At 43.1% G+C, this 26,501-nt stretch overlaps 1 protein-coding gene across 1 annotated transcript; it reads right to left on the reverse strand.

Moving 5' to 3' along the window:
- Positions 1-1,472: 1,472 nt before the first annotated feature.
- On the reverse strand, positions 1,473-25,465 carry NAAA (N-acylethanolamine acid amidase). The gene is made up of 11 exons (XM_052642175.1): positions 25,263-25,465; positions 24,514-24,678; positions 21,567-21,693; positions 15,205-15,295; positions 13,598-13,674; positions 9,361-9,533; positions 8,943-9,005; positions 7,626-7,692; positions 6,340-6,368; positions 2,387-2,495; positions 1,473-1,544 (listed from the first exon to the last, which is right to left on the reverse strand). The coding sequence occupies exons 1-10, from the start codon at positions 25,463-25,465 to the stop codon at positions 2,420-2,422; spliced, it is 1,071 nt and encodes a 356-aa protein (XP_052498135.1). The 3' UTR covers positions 1,473-1,544; positions 2,387-2,419.
- Positions 25,466-26,501: the final 1,036 nt, after the last annotated feature.

Here is a 26,501-nt window from a genome sequence, read left to right on the forward strand (position 1 = left end):
AACCAAACTTCCCTTGGCTACCTCCTAGCAGAACAAGTACTGCTTGTTGCTTATGGGTACATTTCTCTGGGGAAGTAGAAACTCAATTACATAAAATCAGAGAACAAGAACACTGGTTACAACAAGTTTCACCTGATTCCCCATGGTCCTTCAATCTTTAGGACAATTATACAAACTGGATTTGTCATTCTACTTTTGACTTGCATAACCATTTTAAGGCTTTGTACCTGTTGGCTGGCAAATAACTGCAGGAATGATGCACCAAACAGTATGATGTCAGCTCAACACTTCGCTTTCAGATTCCAAGGCTTACAATCTTGACAAGACGTAACTTAAGAAAGGGAGATGCCTGAGAGTTCCTCTTTACCTTCCTTGTTGCTCAAATGTGGCAAATAGCAAATGCTATTTGCTCTTTCCACCCAACACAACTCTTAGGAAAGGTCCTTCCTGGCACTGAGGGATGCAGACAAAAATATTTCAGCCAAAACAAACAACCCAATGCTGCATCAGTGATGCCTTCGGAGAAAGGTCTTGATCAAACGGGAGAAATGTGAAAACAGATAAAGCATGCGAGCATGCTAAGGTCGCTTCAGTCATGTCTGACTCTTTGCAACCCCATGGACTGTAGCCCGCAAGGCTCCTCTGTCCTTAGGATTCTCCAGGCAAAGATTCTGGAGTGGGTTGCCACTTCCTCCTCCATGGGATCCTCCCAACCCAGGATCAAACCCGCATCTCTTATGTCTCTTGCATTGGCAAGCAGGTTCTTTACCACCTGTGTCACCTGGGAAGCCCAGATAAAGCATACTTGATTTTAAAAGGAGTGGGGAAGCCATGAAAAGAAAGTTGTTGTCTATGGTTATACAGCCAGGAAGAAGAAAGATTTTTTGCATTTCTCAGCAACAGCAAACTGACCATTGCTTGCAACCAATGTGAAACTGCAACAACCCTGAACTCTTGTTCTTTTCTAATGAACTTTTGTTCAAAACAGTGCTCCCCAATTTCCTCCCACATTCCAATAAAAGCTAACTTCCCCTTTGTTTCTTAGATTTGCCTATGGTTTGCCATTGTTTGCTTATCTTGAATTGCTAACTCCTCTGTTATTCCCTAATAAACTTCTCTTTGCTTAAAAATAATTGCTGTTAATTTTATTTAAGGTTGGCAGATACTTTCAGAAGCACTTCCTAATGAATAAGGTTTTACCTGCTCATTTCTTTATAAGCTGAGATATGACCACATAGGTATAAATAATGGTGAGAAGCTGGGAATAAAGCCTGAGGATATGGCTTGCCCTCTGAGATCAAAAAAATTATCTTTGAGTTGTTCAAGCTAGCATAGAGGAAGCTCGGAGAAGGTCAAGGCAAACCTTGAAGAAAGGACGCCCATTACCCACTTTACCATGACAAGTTCCAGACGGATCCTCCTGCTCCCATTGCACAAGGTTGAAAAGTTTAATGAGGAAGAAGCCTGTATTGGTCATAAAATATAATCTTTCCACTTTATTTTTTAAAGTGCAGTTCTTCAAAAATTTCATTTAAAAAAATCATCTGTAAGGAAAAAAAACAGGCTTAATTTAAACTGATTTTAATAGTCTCATAAGCAAATGACCAAACATCAGGCTAGGTTTATAAATTTCAGAAGACCCTTGCAATCAGAAAAGGTGTCCTGTCCATCAGTGGCTGCCAAGATTATTTGATTTTAGGGGCAGCAGAAAGGACTCCTGCTTCTTCCTCACATCTTTCCTCTCACCTATAGACTCACTGATGCGTAGAACAAATTCTGAGTGTCCTTGGTCCTTCAGGGTCTGTCTGCAAACGAACTGGGCTTGCCTCCCTGTTTCTTTGGACACACAGAAGTCTTACAGATATTTGCCCCTCTGTGTAAGTGAAGAGGTAACACTTTGCCCTGAAAGCAGGTTTTAATAAAGGGCAAAGGTCACTGGGCATCAGATGATTAGCTTTCAATCAAACAATTAAAATTAAATACCAAATTGTGACAATGAGTACGTGCCGTCACCTCAGTCATATCTGACTCTTTGCAACCCCATGGACTGTAGCCCACCAGGCTCGTCTGTCCATTGGATTTTCCAGGCAAGAATACTGGAGTGGGTTGCCATTCCCTTCTCCAGGGGATCTTCCCAACCCCAGTGATCGAACCCAGGTCTCCCGCATTGCAGGCATATTCTTTACCATCTGAGTCACCAGGAAAGCCCAATTGCAACAAGAACCTGACGCAAATGACAACCATACACCAGACACCTGTCAGAAAATATTATGTATGTATAAATGGTGAGGATGCCACTGTCTTTCAGGAGAAATACCAACACACATCTACCTGCCCCTAGACCCACCCCTTGGGAAAAAAGCACAAAACAACAACTTTAGCAAACCTTCATAGAATAGGTGAACTCTCTCTTCTGCTTTTAACTCAGATTCCTGATCCTAGTCATGTACTTGTCTGGGTTGGCAGCACTCATTACGGTAGTATAGATTGTATAGCTGAAAATAAAGAGAGGAATTTTAATATACACATCATTTTCTCTAACATCCAAAGAGGGAAAAAAAAAATCCCAAGCCTTTCCCCTAACACTTGGGATCAGGGACAAGAATACAAATCGAGATCCATATATGTCAGAATAATGAAAAGTTATAACTCAAGCAACCACACAAAGTGTTCTTTCCTATTCTGACAACACTGTGGGAGGCTGAGTTTAAATTTAAAATTCTCAGATCCCTCTGAGTTCCTCCGTGGCAGGAGGGAGAGCTGGCTTTGGCCTTCAGCCTCGCTCTGCCTGGCCCACAAGTGGCACGTGTGTGCACACTCCAAGGTTACACCCAGGCTTCAGCTGCGACACCCAGCCATCCCCCACCAGACGCAACATCCACACTGGCTGCACACTGCCCTCAAGAGACCACCACTAGGAAGCAGACCGCACAGGCCCTAGAAATGGCATTGGTGCTGTTCAGGCTAAGAAGTCCAGGGTCCTATGTACTTGGGTCAGACTCTGAGTGGATTCCTTATATCATGGGAGAGTCAGAGGAAGGCCAGAGTGGGGCCCGTAGAGCTCAAGAATCAAGACCGGGGCCCCACTTGCCTAATCTAAGGATGAAAAGTATAATGTCACTCATTCAACATTCTGTAGAGTAAGAGATCCCCAAAACTTGCATGTGTGCACGCACACACACTCAGGTACTTCACTTCATTCCTCTCATCTACCTCTTGCCCCAGACACTAGCTGGGATTCACGCTCAAAGCATCTGGAGCCAGGCTATTTAGGGATAGGTGCTGGTACCCTGCAGCTGAATCGTACACCGGACTGAAGACAGCACTATGAGCACATGCAGAGCTCATCCAAGGGTAACGGAGGTTCCCAGAACAGGATCTCAGTTACTTCAGTTCAGTTCAGTCGCTCAGTCGTGTCTGACTCTGCGACCCCATGAATCGCAGCACGCCAGGCCTCCCTGTCCATCACCAACTCCCAGAGTTTACTCAAACTCATGTCCATCGAGTCGGTGATGCCATCCAGCCATCTCATCCTCTGTCATCCCCTTCTCCTCCTGCCCCCAATCCCTCCCAGCATCAGGGTCTTTTCCAATAAGTCAACTCTTCGCACGAGGTGGCCAAAGTACTGGAGTTTCAGCTTCAGCATCAGTCCTTCCAATGAACACCCAGGACTGATCTCCTTTAGAATGGACTGGTTGGATCTCCTTGCAGTCCAAGGGACTCTCAAGAGTCTTCTCCAACACCACAGTTCAAAAGCATCAATTCTTTGGCACTCAGCTTTCTTCACAGTCCAACTCTCACATCCATACATGACCACTGGAAAAACCATAGCCTTGACTAGACGGACCTTTGTTGGCAAAGTAATGTCTCTGCTTTTCAATATGCTATCTAGGTTGGTCGTAACTTTCCTTCCAAGGAGTAAGCGTCTTTTAATTTCATGGCTGCAGTCACCATCTGCAGTGATTTTGGAGCCCCAAAAAAGTAAAGTCTGACACTGTTTCCACTGTTTCCCCATCTATTTCCCATGAAGTGATGGGACCAGAGATCTTAGTTTTCTGAATGTTGAGCTTTAAAGCAACTTTTTCACTCTCTTCTTTCACTTTCATCAAGAGGCTTTTTAGTTCCTCTTCACTTTCTGCCATAAGGGTAGTGTCATATCTTGAGGTTATTGATATTTCTCCTGCAATCTTGATTCCTTAGTTGATAGTAATCATTACATGTAAAAGGCCTGAGAGTCAGGGATCTGTGTTATTTCTGGTTCAGGGATCATTATCATTTAAACGTAGTTCCTTTTGGGTGTTCAATTACACAGTAGAGAAAAATGCTTCTTAGTAAATTTTAGAATTTCTGACAAATCTCTTTTGCCAAAGCATTTCAGATGCCATTTAAACATTCGTAGTCTTTTAACTCAGTAATTCCCTACTTCTGGGAATTAGGCCAAGGAAAATAATAAAAAGCGGGGTGGGAGGGGAATAATGTACTAATAATATTTATTTCAGAGTTTTAATGAGAGAAAACAACTGAAGAATTTTTAACTCAATTATACTACATTCGATTGTCTATGATGAAACTATTTAAAGTTATATGGGCTGTTTACAGTATGGAAACTGCTTTATTAAAATAAATATTGATTATACTATTAATCTTTAAAAGAAACATCATTTATATAACTGTTAAAAAACTATAAGAACACAAAAATAGGTCTTCATATATTTTTTAAATGAATATTGAAAGGGCAATATTGTGCCCTAGTGGAAGTGGATTGGAGCTGACTCCAGGAGGCTAGTGAGAATCAGTGGTTAAATATTCAGGAAGGTTAAGAGCCAACTGTAATCCTGAAGTAGGTCAGGGTAGGTATTTACACCACGGAAGTTAATACATGCTACAAATCAGGAGAGTCTTTTGTTTTTGCTCTCCCTGCCCTCAACGAGCTAGTTCACTAGTGCAGTATTGGGTCACTTTTGACCCAAATAACTCATTTGTTAGAGTGGGAAAATACTAATTTTTCTGTTTTTGGCTGTTAGAATATGTTTACAGGAAATTTTTAACAATTATCTTTTTATCTGGACATACTTAAAAACAATTCCAAAGAGATATATTCCTGTTGTGGTGCAAAGTGAGAAGAGTAACCCCAGTTTTTAAAATGTCACTGTAAACATACAGCTGATTCACTTTGCTGTACAGTAGAGACTAACACAACGCTGTAAAGCATTTATACTCCAACAAATTTTTTTTTTTTTAAAGAAAGTGTCATTGTACCTAAGGAATCTTAGAACACCCAAGTACTACAAAAGTTCTTCTAGAGGCCGTCAGGAAAACTGCTGTTTTACATTTGTGTAAAAGAGGATCGTTTCAAAGAAAAAAATCAATTGGGTATTTGAAACTAAAATTCACTTTACAAATTTTATCTGTACTAGACTATTTCTTGAAGAATACCATTTTAATATTCTTGCCTTGGAGAAAGAAGCAAGGATGATGAGAAAGTAGGAAATGCTGGGCTTAGGAATTTATGGAAGTATAAGAAGGAGACAGGACTCTGTATTGACTTGCTTCCTCTTTTATATTAGTAAGTTAAGCCCTGCCCCATGAGCTGGCCTCAGGTGTTGATAAGGCAATCAGGCATCACTGGGAGGGGGAGGGGGCCCTGAGGAGTGAGCTATCGGCCCATTTAGCCTTGCTAAGATGGTGACGGTGGACCTTGAGAGAGTCCTGTGCAAGTTTGGCGGGGGCTACACTTCAAGTTTAACTAAGAGCCTCCTATGGCAGCGGCAACACAGCCCAGCGATTCACCTCAGAAAAGGAGGTGGGTGAAATCCCAGCCTGTAGATCCGAGAAGCCACAGCTCACAGAATGCTACTGTCAAGGGCACAGGCTAAAAGAGAATCATTCACTTAGGCACTGAATCATCTGTGAAATGAGGATGAGGGTAGCAGAAACTCCCCAGAGATAAAGGAAAGCCAAAGGTGGCTATAGTTTAGTCCTCACAGTGACATGAAGGAGCTCACAACCAGGGAGGGGGGCCCCCAGCTAGCAGATGGATTTAGGATGAACATGTCATGCCCTCTTCTTCCAGATCACTCTATCTTCCTTACCTTTGTTTTTCTCCATGGACTTACCACTTGACACGGTACATGAGTTTATCTTCCCCTCCCTGCCTCCTCCCTGCTCCTGCCAGTAGAATGCTGGTCCCAGGAGAACAGAGACTTTGTCACTGTGGTGTTCACAGCACCTAGACAACCTGCTCTGTGGGAGGCCCTCTGGTCCCTGCTGAGCCCGAAAGTGCATGGAGAGTCGACCGTGCTGGGGAGATGCATGACGCAGGCTTAACATGGCACTTACTTGTTACACACTGGAAACACTGATAAGACCTGCATGGGAAAAGTCATATTAAAAGACATTTACAAATACATAAACTTAATTTTTAAAAAGACTACTAAAAATTTAAAAAGTTACATGCATTCCAATGTTCATGGCAGCATTATTTACAATTACCAGGATATAGAAGCAACATAAGTGTCCATCAACAAACAAATAAAGAAGATGTGATAAATAGATATGTGCACTCAGTCGTGACCAATTCTTTGCAACCCCCTGGACCTCTCCTCTGTCCATGGGATTTTCCAGGCAAAAATACTGGAGTGGGTTGCCATGGGAATATATACACACACACACACTATACACACACACACACACTATACACACACACATACACACACACACACACACACACACACAGTAGAATACTAGTTAACCATAAAAACAAATGAAATATTGTCATTTGGAACATGGGTGGACTTGGAGGGGACTATGCTAAGTGAAATAAGGCAGAGAAAGAAAAACATAGTATGATATCACTAACATATTGAATCTAAAAATTAAAAATGAATGTATATAGCAAAACAGAAACAGACTTATAAACAAGAGAACAGACTAGTGGGGAGAAGGAACGAGTGGGAGCAAATTAAGGGTATGGAATTAAGACATACACACTCCTATATAAAATAAGATTCAAGGATATATTATAAAGCACAGGAAATATACCCAATATGTTATAATGACTAGAAATAGACTATAACCTTTAAAAACACTATGTTGTATGCTGTGCTGTGCTTAGTTGCCCAGCCGTGTCTGATTCTTTGCAACCCCACGGAGTGCAGCCCACCAGGCACCTCTCTCCACGGGGATTCTCCAGGCAAGAATACTATGTTGTATACCTGAAGCTTATACAGTATTTTATAGCAAGTATACTTCAATAAAATAATAAAAGACCAATAAATAAAAGACTATTAAAAGATAGAAGAAATACATGCAGAATATCTACAGGAAAAAAATAACTTTGGTTTATCTTGGGGTGAGAGTTTTGAAACCTTTCTCTTATTTTTACTTTTAAACAAATGAACATATGTCACAATTATGCCTTTTTCTTTTTTACATGCAGAAAGGTTAAGATGGACACGTTAATCTGTATGGTTACAAGCTCAGAAAATGTCATCTGGCTTTTCTTTGACATGTTTTCAACCAGGTAAAACTTTAACAATGTTTGATTTCAGAGAATATTTTTTAATCACTATTGAGAAAGACATCAAACATCCTGGGTAAAAACTGGACACTGTGACACAAGTTACCTGGAAGAGCGTCTCCAGGCTGAGGTTTGCCTGGCCCGTGGCATTAAGGGCTTTGATGGCGGGTGTTCTGTAAGGACAATGATCAAAGGTCACCTGGCACTTCAGGAAACGCTGCGTCCCTCCAGCTCTCATCTGGGGAGGCTCAATACAAAGCCTAGCCTCAGTATCTCCCTTTCCTCTGAACAGACGCTGGCCCCCACACATATGTGCTGCCTTGTCTCAGAGCACCATGGTAAAGGCACTCAACAGCCTGGCCCAGTGGCCCCGTCTGCTCAAGGAAGCAGGATGGGGGAAATGTTTGCTGTGACCTGACCCGCTGCCGTCCAACATATGGGCCAGTAAAATCAAGGAAAAGTATACGACTACTTGCTCTCTGGGGACACACTGAATTATAATTAAAGAGTTTTTCAAAATTAGAAGGGAAATTAAAGCACCCAGTTTTATTTATTTATTGTTGTTGTTTGTATGTTTGTGTTTTTGGCCATGTGCAGAATCTTAGTTCCCCAAACAGGGATCAAACCCAGGCTCCCACATAGGATTTCAGAATACGCTTTCAGCGCCAAGTTCTAACCACTGGACTCCCAGGGAACTCCTCAGTTTATTTAAGTATAGGAAATATTTTCCTTCCCAAAATAGTCTTACATAGAAAACCATGAATCTTGTTCCATCATTTCCTTTTAAAGATGTGTCAACAACAGAAAAAGACTTGCAGACTTAGAGAACAAACTTATGGTTGCCAGGGAAGAAGGAATAGTTAGGGAGTTTGGGATGGACATGTACACACTGCTATATTTAAAATGGGGAGCCAGCAAAGACCTACTGTATAGCATAAGGAACTCTGCTTAATGTTATGTGGCAGCCTGGATAGGAATGAGCTTAGGAGAGAATGGATACATGTATACATTCAGCTGAGTCCCTTTGCTGTTCACCTGAAGCTATCACAACTTTGTTAATCAGCTATACCCCAATGCAAAATAAAAAGTTTTAAAATAAAAAATAAAAAAGAGGTGGGGTGGGGAAGACAGGTCAACAGAGGCTCAAGAGGCCACCCAGTGAGTCATCAGCAGAGCTGGTGGTGAAGTCTAGGGTTCCTGCCCCCGAGGCCAGAATCAACCTCGTCCTCCCAACTCCCACCCAGCTTCCTGTCATGCTCTCTACCACATACTACACTCTCCTGGCCGAGGCACTGGCCGGGGGCCCAGGTATATCTTCTGGGAGGGGACAGCACCTGTAGTCCTTTCCACTCCCTGGAGCAGTAGGGGCACATTCTCCTGGCCACAAGAAAACACTGCAAACCAGGCAGCGTGCACAGCCTACCTTCGGTCATCTCCTTTAGGCACTGGCCTCCAGTGGTCATAATTTGTCTCAACTCGGAACCACCTGCAACAAAGCACATCATCTTGTCTTCAGTTCAGTTCAGTCGCTCAGTCGTGTCCGACTCTTTATGACCCCGTGAATCGCAGCACGCCAGGCCTCCCTGTCCATCACCAACTCCTGGAGTTCACTCAGACTCACGTCCACCGAGTCGGTGATGCCATCCAGCCATCTCAACCTCTGTCGTCCCCTTTTCCTCCTGCCCCCAATCCCTCCCATCATCTTGTCTTACCTGAGGTCAACTGGGACATAGCTAAAGAAAAAGCACATATAAAAATAAACAGAATCTCTAGGCTCATCAATTAAAAAAAAAAAAAAAGATTATTGATACAAAATGACCAGAGCCTTTAATTCTACTCACGCTCCATTTAAAGGATCTAGAGGCCATATGTCTGCGGGGCCACCTCTGTTCCTTGTGATGACCACTCCCTCCTTGGGGGATGTGCCGCCAACAATGTAATAAACATCAGCAATAAGCGGAGTCTTAGCCAGTTTGTAAATAGCTGCTTCAAAGTTTTCTGATTCACTCAGAGTCTGAACAGAAAGACAAACCTGCATTACCATCATCATAGTTGTCATTTACCCACACCAGGTGATGGACAATTGGTCCAAAACATATACTCCTGCTCTATGAACCCATGGCTATAATCTTGAACTGCTCTGACCTCATTCCCTTGTCATTGGGGCCCCTGAGATGGAGGAAGCTCCAGTGGAAAGGCAACAGCAGGAGGATTTTTCTCAAAAAAGAAGAGAACTTTGACATGTTATTTTGGGTAAGAGGGCTTCCCTTGTGGCTCAGCTGGTAAAGAATCCCCCCTCAATGCAGGAGACCCGGGTTCGATCCCTGGGTTGGGAATATCCCCTGGAGAAGGGAAAGGCTACCCACACCAGTATTCTGGCCTGGAGAATTCCATCAACTGTACAGTTCATGGGGTTGCAAAGAGTCGGACACAACTGAGCGACTTTCACTTCACTTCACTTGGGTGAGAGACCCTGCTCACCGAAACAAAGGCTGTATGATTTCAAGGCAGATCACCCTTGCAAAGGTCTCCCCGTGTTCTTCACTGATTTGTTCTCTCAGCAGGCATTTCCTGAATACCTATACTATGTGCCAGGCACTGTGCTGCTGTGGCAACAGAGCTGTCAATATGATGGGCCCAGTCCTTATTCTCCCCAAACTTCCATAGATGAAAGTAAAGTCAACCAGCAATAGCGACACAAGGTAATGAGCGTCACCACCAGAGAAGGAGATGCTGCGGAAGTCACAGCAGGGGACTGGTCCTCACCCAGGCCACTGAGTAGACCTCCAAGGGAGGTGTCATATGAGCTGAGGTCAGAGAGACAAACAAAAGTCAGACCAGAGAAAGCAGTGATTGTGTGGGGTTGGGAGTGGGGGTGGGGAAGAGCTTCAGCTCAGTGGAACAGATTGGCAAAGGGCTGGAGAGGAAAGAGAGTGTGCTGGGTTAGGGTGGCAAGCTGAACTGGACTTCCTGAACACTTCCACAGGCCCCCAACACGGATGGTTAAGGGGATCACTTTCCAAACCTTCTGGTTCCACGTGTACTCCTTCTTCAAGCTCATCCTGCTGGAGAATGTCCTGGCTAGAGGGCCAGTCCCTCCCACCTGCACCTTCACCAACACTATTTCATCACTTTTAGAGGGTACAGCCATCTCACCCTCCTGAATAGTGCCAAAGCCCAGTGTCAAGGGTAGGGAGAGGGCAAACAAAAGAACAATTCAAAACGCTGGTGTCTGCAAAGGTGCCATCATTCAGCACCATAAACCATTAACCACGGCAAGCTTTGTGGACTTTTCCCAGCCTTATGCATATCGCTTGCTGTCAGGGTGGGGTAGTGAGACTTGAGTTGGTTTGTTCTCAACTCAGCAAAATTTTATGTGAGGCAATAGGAGATGATATTGTGATGGAATATGTGATGGAATATTTTTTGGATTGTTACCTAGAGCATCCTCTAAGTGCTAGCAAAGAATTCATTGCCTCTAACAGAATTCTGTAAGAACAAAGCAAAAGAACATCAGTAAGAAATACTGAAAGTAGCCGGATTTTCCTGGTGGTCCAGTGGTTATGACTCCATGCTTCCAATTCAGAGGCCATGGGTTCAATCCCTGGTTAGGGAACTAAGATCCCACGTGCCACATGGTGCAGTCAAAACAAAAAAAAAAAAAGAAAGAAATACTGAAGGCAGTGGTGACTGCTATTATTCACCCTAGTGGCACACTGAGGGGGAGACAGGAACCTCATCTATCTCAGGGAACAGAGGAAATGGAGTGACTGCTAATGGGTGCAGGTTTCTTTCCAGGGGAATGAAGATATTTTAAAACTGACTGTAGTGATGGTTGCATAATTGTGACTTACACTAGAAACCAGTGAGCTGTATACTTTAAAATGGGTGAATAGTATGGCATATGAATTGCATGGCATTACTTCAATTAAATATACATCTACCTTATGACCCAACAATTCCACTCTTAAGTACTTATGTAACCAACTAAACTGGACTTCAAGTTTACAAAAAGACTGGTACAAGAATTTATACAGCAGCCTTATTCATAGGCACTAGACCACCAGGAAAGTCCAGCTACTTTCAGTATTTCTTACTGATGTTCTTTTGCTTTGTTCTTACAGAATTTCTGTTAGAGGCAACGAATTCTTCACTAGCACTTTGGGGATGCTATAAGTAACATAATCTACAACATATTCCATCACATATTCCATTGCAATATCACCTCCTATTGCCTCACATGTAATTTTGCTGAGTTTAGAACAAACCAACTCAACAGCCCCAAACTGGAAATGACCCAATGTCCATTTATTAACAATAAAATGGATAAATTGTGGCATACTCATACAACTGAATCTTCAATAATAAAAAGGAATGAACTAGTGATGCCAATAAGGATGAGTCTGAAAAACATGCTGAGTGAAAGAAAAAGAGTCTATATAGTATGATTTGGGGTATATGAATTCTAGAACGGGCAAAACTTTTTATACTGATAGAAATCAGAGTGATGCCTGGCAAGGAGGTGGGGAGTCAAAGAAGGTTGGAAGTTGACTAGAAAGGAGCACTAGGGAAAATTACCAGGGACATTTGGAAACACCTGCCAACTAAAAACTGTTACCCACTGTGTGCCTCTACAAAAATCAGGTCACTAGCCACTGCAGTCGCTGACCTTCAACACACCCTGAAAGGAGTTCAAGGCGGAGAGATGAGGAATGAGGCGTTTTGTGCTCCGGAAAAAACCAGCAGAACAGGGCCTTCAAATAGTTACTTTCAGGAAAAGATTTTATGAACCCAATTCTTTCATTTCCTCATATCTAGAAAAGCATTAAAATCATCAATGATGACATCTGCTTCTTCTGACTAGCGGCAAGCCTCTGCCAAAAGAAGTGCTTGACAGCCCGTTCCCCCTTCACTGAAATCATATATTATACTGACCTTCCCCCCATCTCTTGGAGCAGTTTCTCAGAGATATCTGAGATGATGACTCCCTGGCTATTTTCCTCATTTTGCTGCAAATAAAACTTAACTCACAACTCTTACATTGTACATTTTATTTTAGTTGTTAGGGTCTATATTTTGTGTATGTTTGGTGGTTACATGGATGGATAAATGAGTGTGTAAAATTCCCAAAACACATTGAACAAAACCCTTAATATTTCTGCATTTCATTGTATGTAAATTATAAAATGAAAAAAAAAAAAACACTCTTGGTATTTAGATTCCCTTGGAAAGATTTACATTTTAGTTTTATTTTTAAATGTCAACATGTCCAATACACTAGATTTTTGCAGCTTTTTAATCTTAAGATGAAATACTTTAGAAATCATCTTAAAAATATGTGAAGGGTGCAGTGTTTATTAACATATTTAGGGAATAGTCAAGTAAAAAGTTTAGGAAAATTTCAAGCCTAGAGAGTCTTGATTATTTACAGCAGGACAAGGAAAGGCCCGAAAGGCTAAAAGGGAGGCAGGGCCAGCTCCTTTCACCAGAGGTATGCTCCAGAAAAATGTGCTTCCTGTGGTCAGAACACAATTTACACGTGGCTTGGAACTCTGCTGACTAATAGGTAATGCAAAGCCAGATGTTCCTTTTGTTGTGCGTAGAGTTATCTTCTAACACGTTTGTTTTGCTCATTAAGATACTTGCCCATGGAGATGAATGCATTTGCAGTTGGAGATTCTAAAAGAAGGGTACATCTACATCCTTAGAAAAGCTTTGATCTCCTACCTCAGTCAGCTCTTGTGGAAAACTGGAGCCTATGACAAAGATTCTCCTTCTTGACCAAACTCTTGCCGGGCACCTGGGAGTGCCCCCTCCTCTCGCTCTGTGTGTGCTTATGTGCTCAATTGCTCAGTCGTGTCCAACTCTTGCAACCGCATGGACTTAGCCCTCCAGGCTCCTCTGTCCATGGGACTCTCCAGGCAAGAATACTGGAGTGGGTTGCCATTCCCTTCTCCAGGGGACCTTCCCAACCCAGGAATGGAACTCGCAGATTCTGCATTGGGAGGTGGGATTCTTCACCACTGGACATCAGGGAAGCCCTTAGGATGAGGTGAGCTCGACAGTAAAAATACTCACAGTTCGGATAAGCCAGCTGACTGGTGAGTGTCTCTGAAAAAGGGCTGCGATCATGTTCTCCCACCACCAGCCTTTATCTGCCAAGGAAGGAATCATAATGTTGACACACACTAGAATTGCTGCCCCAGAGGCACATTTTATTGTTCAGGCATTTTAACTCAATCTTAGCAGGCTAATGATAGAACTAGTTTTCATCCGGTTAAGGTTTAAAAGAGGTTTGTTTTTCACTTTTTTAACCTGATCATACCATAACTATCAGTTAAACAATCTGAGCCACAAAATGATGGAAGCAAAACCCCTTTTGTTCATTCTCTGTAAAACTTCAGTAACTGTCATGCTGTGCTTTGGGTACCACTGGTTGAGAATTAGTCTCATTCTCAGGTGACACTTAAGGAAATGAAGAAATATAAGAGGATAAAGAACTATTATGGACACAGATACATCCTCAACCAGCATCTTCCTGGTCAGGCTTATATAAAAAGGTAAGAATACATCAACGGAAATAAAGAGACTTCTGGTATATGTCTTTGTCCTTTATTCAGCTGCAAATTCCCGAGGACAGAGACCAAGGACAGAGCCTAGTTTTCTCACGGTTTCCCACATGTTGGGTAACTGAGTGGTGTCCCCTGAGCCTTGGGGCATGGCAGTGGGCTGTATAATACAGCAACGAGGCAAGGACCCAGGAGATCAATTTGAGAACCATCTCTCCCATCTACTAGCTGTCTTTTCACATTATAGCTTCAGTTTCCACTTTTGCATAATAGATCCAGTTAATAAAATCAGCCCGGCCTAACTAACAGGACTGCTGGGAGGGTCTAATGAGAGAATTTAGAGAAAATGCACAGAAAATGGTAAAGCGCTTTACAGATGTTGCTTGTATAATGCCATCACTATATCCTCTGACGACTGCAATCGTTTCCAGACAGTCTTCTGTTTCCATCTTAACCCAACACGATCTAGCCTCTATAAAGCAACCAAATGAAAGTTGAGAATGTAAAAGCAAAACAGATCTGTTCACCCTGGCCTAAAATCTTCCTGTGAAAGTCGCTCAGTCGTGTCTGACCCTTTGCGACCCCATGGACTACTGGAGTGGGTAGCCGTTCCCTTCTCCAGGAGATCTTCCCATCCCAGGGATCGAACCAGGGTCTCCTGCATTGCAGGTGGATTCTTTACCAACTGAGCTACGAGGGAAGCCCCAGAATCTTCCTAGGGGCTTCCTGCACCTGGCCTCAGCCTCCTTCTCCATCTCTAATATACTCCCCCTTACTCCATCCGGTAGCCACATTACAGTCTTGTTTCTGGAATTCCTCGCCCAGCTTCTGTAGACCTGGGTCATGTAGGTCAAGCATTCCCTGACCCTATCCCTGTAGTACTTGCTCCATGCCCAGCTTCATTCTCTACCACATCTTTCTGTTTTACTTTCTTGGGAGCACTTATCAGTAGCTGAAATCACGTTCATTGCTCACATGCACACTGCCCACCACCCCCCACTGAAACAGAAGCATAGAACATGGAAGGTATTCCGTGTGCTCTGCTGGCTGACTGCATGACGTGCTTGGATAAAACTGAACCGGGATAGGGTTCAAAATGTTTGGGAATTTGAGTACCTCGTTCATCACCAGAAACTGTAAACTTGTGTGGACTCTGACCCGTCCATAATCCTACATAGCCAACAAAGGTGGTTCCTGTGTAGGCAATCTGAAATCAAGAGACAAGATATCATCTCATTACTCAAACCAAAAGTACTCTGAAATACCTGTTTTGCCCCCCAATTTCATGGATTTCTTTTTTTTCTTTTAAGTTCCATCCTAATACTCTGAAATAGCCTTCTAGATTTAACTTTGAAGGCCCAGGGACAGAAGTCAGTGGATCTGTGACCTTGGATGAGGGAAAAAAAAGATACATCTTTATTTTCACCAACTTCTAACTGAAATTTTACTCCCTCTGTAACGAATAAATGCAAGAACTCATGTAGTTATAGAGTGCCTGTGGTTTCATCACCAGGAGAAATTGCAGGTATTTTCACATACATAATGGCATCATACATACATATCTTGAAATATCATTCATACTTATCACCATTCTGCATTTATGGTGGAGTTATTAGACCCACTGTTAAATTTTACTAGCTAATGTGTTAAGAAAAGTATAATATAGAAATAGCTGTATTTCAACATAACTGGTTTTTTTCACAATGTTATACATTTCACTTTATGTATTTATAAAACATTATTTTAAGAAGGGATCAATAAGCTTCATCAAACTGCTCCATACAGAAAAAAAGAAGCTCATCCTAGAAGTAGCAAATGGGCTTCCATTTAAAAACTTGTCTTGACTCAGTTATAAGAAATTAATATCATGCTCTTATAAACTCTACAAAGTAAAGGGAAACAAGTGAAACTGTTTAGTAATAATCAAATTTAAATTTTAATTATGAAAAAAATTTTTACATACATCTTTCACTTAATCCCCTGATTATTCCATGAGTTGTAGGGATTACTCCCACTTTATTTTTTTTGCTTTGCTCCCACTTTAAATTAAAGAAATGAACTCCAATGACTGCAAGACATTACTATATCCCTGAGGGAAAAAAAGACACTCTACTAGCTATTTCAGACACCAGATTTCATTTTTCTTTTTTGGGGGGCCACATCACGCAGCATATGGGATCTTAGTTCCCAGACCAGGGACTGAACTCACACTCCTTGCACTGAAAGCACAGAGTCTTAACCACTGGAACCACTAGGGAAGTGCCCAGATTTCAATTTTCAAAGAGGTACTTAGAAGAGTGCCCAGCTCATATGGTTCAATAAAAGTGAACTAATATTTTTATATTTTGAGAAATGAATGGACATAGCTTCATTTTTTCCTAAAAAGCTGAATTTTATGCCAGTAACTTTTCATTTAGCTGTATATTTCCACCTTGTCCGATCATAAAATAATTTAAAGTGGCTAAATTACAAGAGAAAATGCAGTGGTCTCAATTTTCTACATGACTTCTTACCCAAGACACACTGAGGGCCTTTCATGAATTCTCCCCATTTCCATTCATGGAGGTAAAATGGTAACAAATCTACTCATTATTAAAGCCCTTGCAAAATGTAACTATAGGAAGAAAAAAGTAATCATATGGTCACTTCATTCTCATGATACACTGACACTCACATTCGTGTCACTTTTGAAGAGTTCAGAAAATTAAAGTTATAAAAATCAAAATCACTGGCAGTTTCCCAGATATTTTAGAATATGTAATTAAAACTGTAAGATAGAATTTGTAAGATATTGTATCTTGTGCCCAGCTCATATGGTTCAATAAAAATTGCTTTTATTTCTAAATTTCAATGCTTTCAATTGGGCTTCCCAGGTGGCTCAGTGGTAAAGAATCCACCTGCCAACGTAGGAGATGCAGGTTCAATCCCTGAGTTGGGAAGATACCTTGGAGGAAGAAACAGCAACTCACTCCAATATTCTTGCCTGGGAAATCCCACAGACAGGGTAGCCTGGCAGGTTGCAGTCCATGGGGTTGCAGAGTCAGAGATGACTTAGAGACTGAGCATGCATGAATGCTTTCAATTGTCTTTGACAGGTCATTTTGCATAAACTCTTAGCTGGGGCAGGAGACTAATTTACAGTCTGAGTTTTGTGGAGAAAACTGCTTGAAGGCTTGGGTTTGGTCCCACCTCTGCCTCATCTCCTCCTGTTGTTTGGAGCAAATCACTGTCTAAGGCCCGGCCCTTTCATCTAGCAGATAAGAATGGAAGTATTGATTTGAGTCTGCTTCACAGGGCTGTTAGGCAGATCATAGGAAGTCCTGTATCTGAAAATACTTTAAAAATTATGACTACTAGATAAGAATAAGAGCTTAATTCAGTTCTGTTCAGTTCAGTCGCTCAGTTGTATCTGACTCTTTGCGACCCCATGAACTGCAGCATGTCAGGCCTCCTTGTCCATCACCAACTCCCGGAGTCCACCCAAACCCATGTCCATTGAGTCGAAGCTGCCATCCAACCATCTCATCCTCTGTCGTCCCCTTCTCCTCCTGCCCCCAATCCCTTCCAGCATCAGGGTCTTTTCCAATGGGTCAGCTCTTCGCATGAGGTGGCCAAAGTACTGGAGTTTCAGCTTCAGCATCATTCCTTCCAATGAACACCCAGGGCTGATCTCTTTTAGGATGGGCTGGTTGGATCTCCTAGCAGTCCAAGGGACTCTCAAGAGTCTTCTCCAACACCACAGTTCAAAAGCATCAAGTCTTCGGCACTCAGCTTTCATCATCCAACTCTCACATCCATACATGACTACTGCAAAAACCATAGCCTTAACTAGACGGACCTTGGTTGGCAAAGTAATGTCTCTGCTTTTAAATATGCTATCTAGATTGGTCATAATTTTCCTTCCAAAGAGTAAGCATCATTTAATTTCACGGCTGCAATCACCATCTGCAGTGATTTTGGAGCCCCCAAAAATAAAGTCAGCCACTGTTTCCCCATCTATTTCCCTTGAAGTGATGGGACCGGATGTCATGATCTTAGTTTTCTGAATGTTGAGCTTTAAGCCAACTTTTTCACTCTCCTCTTTCACTTTCAGCAAGAGGCTTTTTAGTTCCTCTTCACTTTCTGCCACAAGGGTGGTGTCATCTGCATACGAGGTTATTGATATTTCTCCTGGCAATCTTGATTCCAGCTTGTGTTTCTTCCAGTCCAGTGTTTCTTATGATGTAATCTGCATATAAGTTAAATAAGCAGGGTGACAATTTATAGCCTTGACATACTCCTTTCCCGATTTGGAACCAGTCTGTTGGTCCATGTCCAGTTCTAACTCTTGCTTTCTGACCTGCATATAGGTTTCTCAAGAGGCAGGTCAGGTGGTTTGGTATTCCCATCTCTTGAAGAATTTTCCACAGTTTATTGTGATCCACACAGTCAAAGGCTTTGGTATAGTCAATAAAGCAGAAATAGATGTTTTTCTGGAACTCTCTTGCTTTTTCCATGATCCAGTGGATGTTGGCAATTTGATCTCTGGTTCCTCTGCCTTTTCTAAAACCAGCTTGAACATCTGGAAGTTCACGTATTGCTGAAGCCTGGCTTGAAGAATTTTGAGCATTACTTTACTAGCATGTGAGATGAGTGCAATTGCGCGGTAGTTTGAGCATTCTTTGGCATTGCCTTTCTTTGGAATTGGAATGAAAACGGACCTTTTCCAGTCCTGTGGCCACTGCTGAGTTTTCCAAATTTGCTGGCATATTGAGTGCGGCACTTTCACAGCATCATCTTTCAGGATTTGAAATAGTTCAACTGGAATTCCATCACCTCCACTAGCTTTGTTTGTAGTGATGCTTTCTAAGGTCCACTTGACTTCACATTCCAGGATGTCTGGCTCTAGATGAGTGTGAGTGATCACACCATTTTGATTATCTGGGTCATGAAGATCTTTTTGTACAGTTCTTGTGTATTCTTGCCACCTCTTCTTAATATCTTCTGCTTTTGTTAGGTCCATTTCATTTCTGTCCTTTATTGAGCCTATCTTTGCATGAAATGTTCCCTTGATATCTTTAATTTTCTTGAAGAGATCTCTAGTCTTTTCCATTCTATTGTTTTCCTGTATTTCTTTGCATTGATCACTGAGGAAGGCTTTCTTATCTCTCCTTGCTATGGGAACTCTGCATTCAGATGCTTGTCTCTTTCCTTTTCTCCTTTGCTTTTCACTTCTGTTCTTTTCACAGCTATTTGTAAGGCCTCCTCAGGCAGCCATTTTGCTGTTTTGCATTCTTTTTCTTGGGGATGATTTCTTGATTCCTGCCTCCTGTACAATGTCACAAACCTCTGTCCATAGTTCATCAGGCACTCTGTCTATCAGATCTAGTCCCTTAAATCTATTTGTTACTTCCACTGTATAGTCATAAGGAATTTAAGAGCTTATTCAGTGGATAACTTGTTATTGGGCAGATAACCTGTTCTTTTATTTTTTAATATTTATTTATTTGGCTGTGCCAGGTCTTTCTTGCAGCATGCAGGATCTTTGGTTGTGTCATCTTTTTTTTTTTTTTTTCAGTTGCAGCATACAGGATATAGTTTCCTGACCAGAGATGGAACCTGGCCCCCTGCATTGGGAGCATGGAGTCTTAGCCACTCGACTCCCAGGGAAGTCCCAGGATAACCAGATAACCTGTTCTTAATTTAGCAAAACAATTTATTGGTCATGAGCCCTCATCAGAAAGACAATACCCAAGTGTAAACAGTTAAATTTGATAATAGCCTGAGCACTGAGAAAAGCCAAACCAAAAGACTGTTTCCCATAGGAGCTCTAGGAGTAACAGAAACAAATGGAACAACTGTTGGTTAGGGTGAGTCTACAGGGAGCAGTTGAAATTATTTTTATTGCACTTATGTCAATTTTTAAGAATTTTTTCTTACTGTAGAATAATAGAGAAAAGCATAAAGTAGTAAACGAAAACAATTAGTGTCCCCTCATTCAGTAATAATTACTAACATTTTGTCAGGTGTCCTTTCAGAATTTATTTTCATGGATATTGCTACCACTTAAAACCATTTTTGAAGTAAATCTTCAGCTACAAATCAAATTGGTAATAGTGCTGAAGTGAAGGAATGAAATTGGGAAAAGGAGAAACTTTCACCTTAAATTTCTGTACCGTTTGAATGCTTATGACAAACAATTATCGTTTGTAAAAGCAAACGAGTTTTCAGTAAATGAGTTTCTAGTATTTGTGACTCAACCTCTAAATGCAAAGAACAAATGAAATAAAATCCTTAAACAACATTCTCCCCCCAAAGCCAAGATCTGACTTTCGGATACTCTGCTCTGTTTCATGGCAATGATATGCTTTAGGTATTCAGCAAACACTGATTACTACTATATCCCTGAATATTTACATAGAGATGCGACAATAGTACACACTTGGTTGTACTTTTAAAGAAACTTGGAGAAGGCAATGGCACCCCACTCCAGTACCCTTGCCTGGAAAATCCCATGGACGGAGGAGCCTGGAAGGCTGCAGTCCATGGGGTCGCTGAGGGTCGGACACGATTGAGCGACTTCACTTTCACGCATTGGAGAAGGACATGGCAACCCACTCCAGTGTTCTTGCCTGGAGAATCCCAGGGACGGGGGAGCCTGATGGGCTGCCGTCTATGGGGTCGCACAGAGTCGGACACAACTGAAGCGACTTAGCAGCAGCAGCAGCAGCAGGATGAAAATAAAAAGATTTAATTTCTTAAATATTAAAGAGAGTAGTTTAGGTCAATTATAGTTGTAAAGAACTATTTATTATTTGGCCACTATTTATCAAGCATCTACCTTATGCTTTGCATAGATCACTTCATTTAACCTTTATAACTATCTCCATAAAGTAGTCATTAACCTCTCTGAGCTGTAATCTGCCAAATGGGTATAAGTAATTTCTCACGTTCACAAAGGAAGTGACAGAAGTAAGATTTAAGCCCAGCCCTGTTAGATCCCCAAAGTAGGTGTTCCTAGCCATTGTGCTATCCAGCCCCTCCCTATTCTAGCAGCAGCCTGGACATGGAAAAGCAAAGAGCTGACTTAGTATCATAAGTAGACGATTGGGACTTCCCTGGCTGTCCAGTGGTTAAAATTCTCCCTTTCAGTGCTGGGGGTGGGGGTTCCATCTCTGTTAGGGAACTAAAGATTCTGCATGCTGAATGGTTCAGCAAAAAAAAAAAGAAAGAAACCAAGTAGATGATTGATCATAGCGCCATAGAGATTTCCCTAGGGAAAAGTGCTTGAGCTCTGTAAGTAGGTACTCAATAATAATAAATGACTCTCATTTCTACAGATATACTTGATGTAAATCTCTCCATAGTTTCGTTTTTCCAGGAGCTTGATGTTTTTTGTATCTTAAATTGATAACACACTTAAGCCGCAGACCATCTAAGTCATGGCCAACCGGTCAGCAAGTCTCTGATTTCTGAATCTTACACTATACGGACTATACCTGCCCATTCTTTATGAACTGTACATCCAAAGTCAAGTTGCGTAAGAAACTTCCAAAAGGATAATCCAGATTCCGGCCATGGTAAATGTGGCCTTTGGAGTCCTGAGCCACAATACTGGTGCAGAATCTGGGAAAAGGGAAAAGTTCAACATGAGTGAACAACAAAAACAAGAAAAAGGAAATGAGCGTTTTATTTTAAAAATAATTCCTCAAAGTGTTTTTTTCCCCCTTTTATAAAGAACACATATGCTATGTAATCCTATGGATTCATAATTCAAGATGAAAAAGACAACTGGACACAGCTCTAGTGCTTCTTCAGTGTTACTAGACCTTTGCTCTCAGCACACATGACATTGAAAACATACTGAATGAGAATTTCATCCTAAATCTAAATCTGAAATGGACCTATTCTGGGCTCAGTGAGATCACTTAAATTTGCCTGCTCCTCTGCTTGGAAGTATGTATCTATTTAACATGATATTCAAAGCTGGTTGAAGCTCATCTCTCTTCTGAATTTCTCAGAACAAGTACAATGACACCAAACTATTCTGTGTCACAGTTTCACTTTCTCTCCTTGAGAAAGGGGTGAACAATTTAGGGGTTTCGCACTTTTCCAGTCCTCCTTAGGGCTCCCTGCACAGAGCTAACAAGAGAAAAGAATCTTTTAAGAACTACCAGCTGGAGAGATGTATTTTGAGGAAAAGAGGAAGAGGTTTGTTAAGATGTCTAAATGTCCATATTCCCTGAGAATATGTAATATTACATAAAAATATTTAAATATATCATGTTCTATTCTAGGGCAGGGGAAAGATACACATGCACACACACACACACAAACTGAGAGGAAATATCCTGAAGGATGGATGGTCATTCCTGAGTAACAGGACTGTGGTTAATTTTCTTTATCCTTTTCTTTATTAATTTTCCATAATGATTACATAGTACTTTTAAGAGTACTATTATTACATAGTACTAATTAAGAGAAAACAAATTTTACTTTTTTATTATTAAAAAAGGAAGCTTGGTCAGGTTTTAATTTTTTCCAAGGTTTCTGGTGGCACCTTCCTGGCAGTGGTGCCAAGAAGGAGATAAAAGAGACGGAGGTTTGATCCCTGGGTTGGGAAGATCCCCTGGAGACAGGGATGGCTACTCACTCCAGTATTCTTGCCAAGAGAATCCCATGGACGGAGGAGCCTGGCAGGCTACACTCCGTGGGGTCACAAAGAGTCGGACACAACTGAGCAACTAAACCACCACCACCACCATCAGTGTTTCTGATCTTCAAAGAGTTCATGTCAAGAAGGGAACTAACAGAACACCGGAAGTTGATAAAGTTTGTAGACTTTCTGTCAAAGGTGATTTTTCAAAACTGGGCAGGCAACAGTTCTTCTGTGTCATGCCAAATGTTTTTTTTCATGAGAGGCCCCCAAGCACAGGCGACAGCTAGGGAGCTGGGCTCTGCTCTGAGAGATGCGCCGCAGTACACTGGGGACACATGCTTTTAGCAGCAGCTCTGATGACTCAACATGCACCTGACTTTCAGCAAATTGTCCCCTTTGAGGCTTGGTTTCCACATTACAAAATGTAATACCATCTCCAGGGCCTCGTACCTAGTAGGCTCAATAAAGGGTAGCTAGTTTTACTTGAGTCTGAGCAAATTCCAGGAGATAGTGGAGGACAAAGGAGCCTGGCGTGCTACAGTCCATGGGGTCACAAAGAGTCACATGACTTAGCAACTGAACATCAACCACAGTCTTGCTTAATCTTATTCAAAAAGTCTTATGAGGACAAAACATTTCCTTTGTTAATGCTAGTGGAATCTGATGGTGCTTTTCCTTGTCAGGCAATTCAGTATATATCTTAAAATCAAATCCAAAAGTTAGAATTTTTTTACTAGAACTTTTGCTTTAGTTGGTTTGAATACAGTAACTCCAACAAAAGAAGAAGAAAATGAAAATAGCTGATTTTTTTCATTGAGAAAGTCACATGTCAGAATAGGAAAAAGATTGGGGTAGGAGACAAAAAATGACAAAATTAACTTAGGTCAATTGAAAAGCACTTTAACATATTTGTGTCTATCTGTGTCTTAAAACATTTCCCTGAAGAGGATGGCAGTCACACTGATTCTTAACCTATACTGCCTAGGTATTCTAGGAGGTGCCAAGAAGCAGTAAAGTTTCATTCTCCACAGGGGAAAAAAAAAGTTTTTAAAATATTTTTGCAGGCAGAAGTTTTAAGTATCTGAAAGATGTTACTAGATGAAGCTGGCAAAACAGTAAGTCCTGAAGACAGAAATCAAGTCAAATCTCTCTTACTTCCAAGACCTGTTACTGAGCCCACAGACTTGAGGCTCACCCCTCACTCTGCCTGGGATCAACCGCACACTCCACATTGCTTTCCCCTGTGTGCACCACAGCCGATCATGCCCACTGCAGGTATCAAATACTGGCTAGCTCTGCAAGCCAAAACAGCGTAGCCTGTGCTCCCACCGCTGGAGGAAATGGGCTGAGAAAGAGGAGTCATGATCACTAGCCATGATGAACATGGAGGGATAAAGTCAGAGAAACAAATGAATGCTGGGACAACCCCCTGACTATAAGGTTGGACAGTCACTGGATTAAGTGGGGGATTATTTCAAAACTTTCCTAGAAGACTACGTGTTAGCGGAGTTTTGAAAGTGGGACGGTACCCGGATTGGAGAAGGGAAAAAAGGGGGCTTCTCCAAGAACAGTTCAGTCTTGAGGTCAGAGAAGGTGCTTTTCTTCTTGAAGCTCATAATCTGCTGCTCAGACTCACCCAGAGAAGCAAAGAGGAAGCACTGCAGGTTTCTGGGGAACCCGGTCAGCACCCTCTTTTTATCACACTGAAAGCACATCTCCTCCCACTCAAATGTCGCCGGAATCCCCGCTAAATCGCAAATTAATCCGCGCTAGAGCTGCTCACTCACGCGCTGAACTCGTAGGCCAGGTTGAGAAGAATGCAGTCGACCAGGTTGAAGTCCAGGGCGTCGCACATGCCGCGTATCTCGTCAGTGAAGGGCTGCGGCAGGAAGAGTTCCAGCTCCCGGACGACTTTTCTGATCAATGCAAGGACCCACGGCGGGACATAATCTCTAGAAAGGAAAAACCACGAGGGTGTCTGATCTGCTCGGAGGTCGGTACTATGTGTGTGTACTGGGGGTGCTGGGGGGTACCTAAAGCTTTCCTCCTCGGGGTGAGTTCTAGATGCCTCCCTTAACCAAAGAGCTGACAATCCTGGTCCAGACAGCATCACCCGAACGCGGAGTCCAGGAGAGAAAAGAACATCCTAGAGCGGGAAAGAGGGTGACGGAGAGTAGTTCCCAAAGGGGTGAGCCTGGGGTCCCTCGAGGCCTGCTAGGAGTGCGAGGGGGTGCGTCCCCTACTGTAGCTGAGCAGCCGGGGCGACAGCCCGGGTGACAATCCGCTAGCTACCTTGATCCAGAATGGCTGGTGGACGAGGGTGCCATTGGTGACACCGAACCTGAAAGTCAAACCAGCTGCGCCGGGTCACCCCCCAACCCCGACGCTGCCGGCCTGGAGCAGTGGCCAATGCCAGTTCTGGGCGCCCCTACCCGCTGCCACTCCAGACGCCCGGGGATTGCAGAGTGTTTGGGCAGCACGTGTCTGGGCTTTCCCGCACTCCCACCCGCGCCCGCGCCCCCTCGCCGGCGCTCACCCGATGATATGGGCCATGGCGGAGCGCAAGAAGTCCCGGTCGTAGTGCTGCAGCACCGGCAGCCAGCGCAGCTGGGGAGCCGCGTCCAGGCTCACATTGAAGAGCGGCGGGGCAGGGGGCGCGGCGGCGGCCGACACCTCGGCTCCGGCCAGCAGTAGCAGCAGCGCCAGCGCCGGGCGCGCACTCGGGCCGGCGGCTCTCATTGCTCGGGCGGCCACGATTGCGACCCTGCGGCCACCCGCTGCGCCCCGGAGGAGCTCTGGAGAAGGAGGAGGAGGCGGAGCCTGGGGGCTGGAGGGGGAGCCTGCGCGCCGCCCGGCCCGCCTAATCCCCGGGACCCGGAACTGCGAGTAGAGCTGCCTCTCTAGCCTAGCCTGTGGGCTCCCGCCCGGATGCCTGCTTACCACGCCCGCGTCCCCGCCCCCGGCCAAGCGTGCGGCGGGGTTCCCGGTCCCGGGATGATAAATGCGGCCGCCGGTTTCTCACTCCCGCTCCCCGCCCCATCCCACCCAGGTCGGCCGAGAGCATGTAATCGGCGGCGTAGAGGGTATTTGAGAAAATGATTTCAGCGGTGACGCGGGACAGTTCTGTTGGGGTAGGAAGAGTCCTCCTACCCCCACCTCATTTGCTTTTATTTAAATTCTTCAAAAGTTTATATGGATTTTATAAGGGAAAGGAGAGCTTTTTGAGTTCAACAATCCTACTTCTCAGTTTCTTTTAAAAAGCTAAAAACTTAGCTAACATCTATGTGCCAAGTGCTTTTGCCCTTTCTGTCTCATCTAACCATCAAAACAAGCCAGAACACTGTATCACAACCTACAAGGGGTGAAATGGGGTGGGGGTGGGGGTGACGGAGGCAGAGGGACGTTCAAGAGGGAGGGGGTACATATAGTTATGACTGACGTTGATGTACTGCGGAAACCACAACAGCATTGTAAAGCAATTCAGCTCAGTTCAGTAGCTCAGCCGTGTCCGAGTTTTTGCGACCCCGTGACTGCAGCACGCCAGGCTTCCCTGTCCATCACCAACTCCCAGAATATGCTCAAACTCATGTCCATCGAGTAGGTGATGCCATCTAAACATCTCATTCTCTGTCACCCCCTTCTCTTGCCTTCAATCTTTACCAGCATCAGGGTCTTTCCCAATGAGTCAGTTATTCGAATTAGGTGCCAAAGTATTGGAGTCTCGCTTCATCATCAGTCCTTCCAATGAATACTAGGACTGATTTCCTTTAGGGTG

This window comes from Budorcas taxicolor, chromosome 6 (genome assembly GCF_023091745.1).
Source record: "Budorcas taxicolor isolate Tak-1 chromosome 6, Takin1.1, whole genome shotgun sequence".
Taxonomy (NCBI): domain Eukaryota; kingdom Metazoa; phylum Chordata; class Mammalia; order Artiodactyla; family Bovidae; genus Budorcas; species Budorcas taxicolor.

Excerpts from the sequence above, each read along its gene's own strand:
- NAAA (XM_052642175.1), bottom strand. The coding sequence starts at position 25,465 with ATGAGAGCCGCCGGCCCGAGTGCGCGCCCGGCGCTGGCGCTGCTGCTA. Across the intron at positions 13,675-15,204 it reads AGTTTCTGGTGATGAACGAG|ATAAAGGCTGGTGGTGGGAG; the intron begins GTACTCAAATTC and ends CTTCCTTGGCAG. Across the intron at positions 2,496-6,339 it reads GTGTTTCCAGTGTGTAACAA|CTATACAATCTATACTACCG; the intron begins GTAAGTGCCATG and ends CTTTATTTTCAG.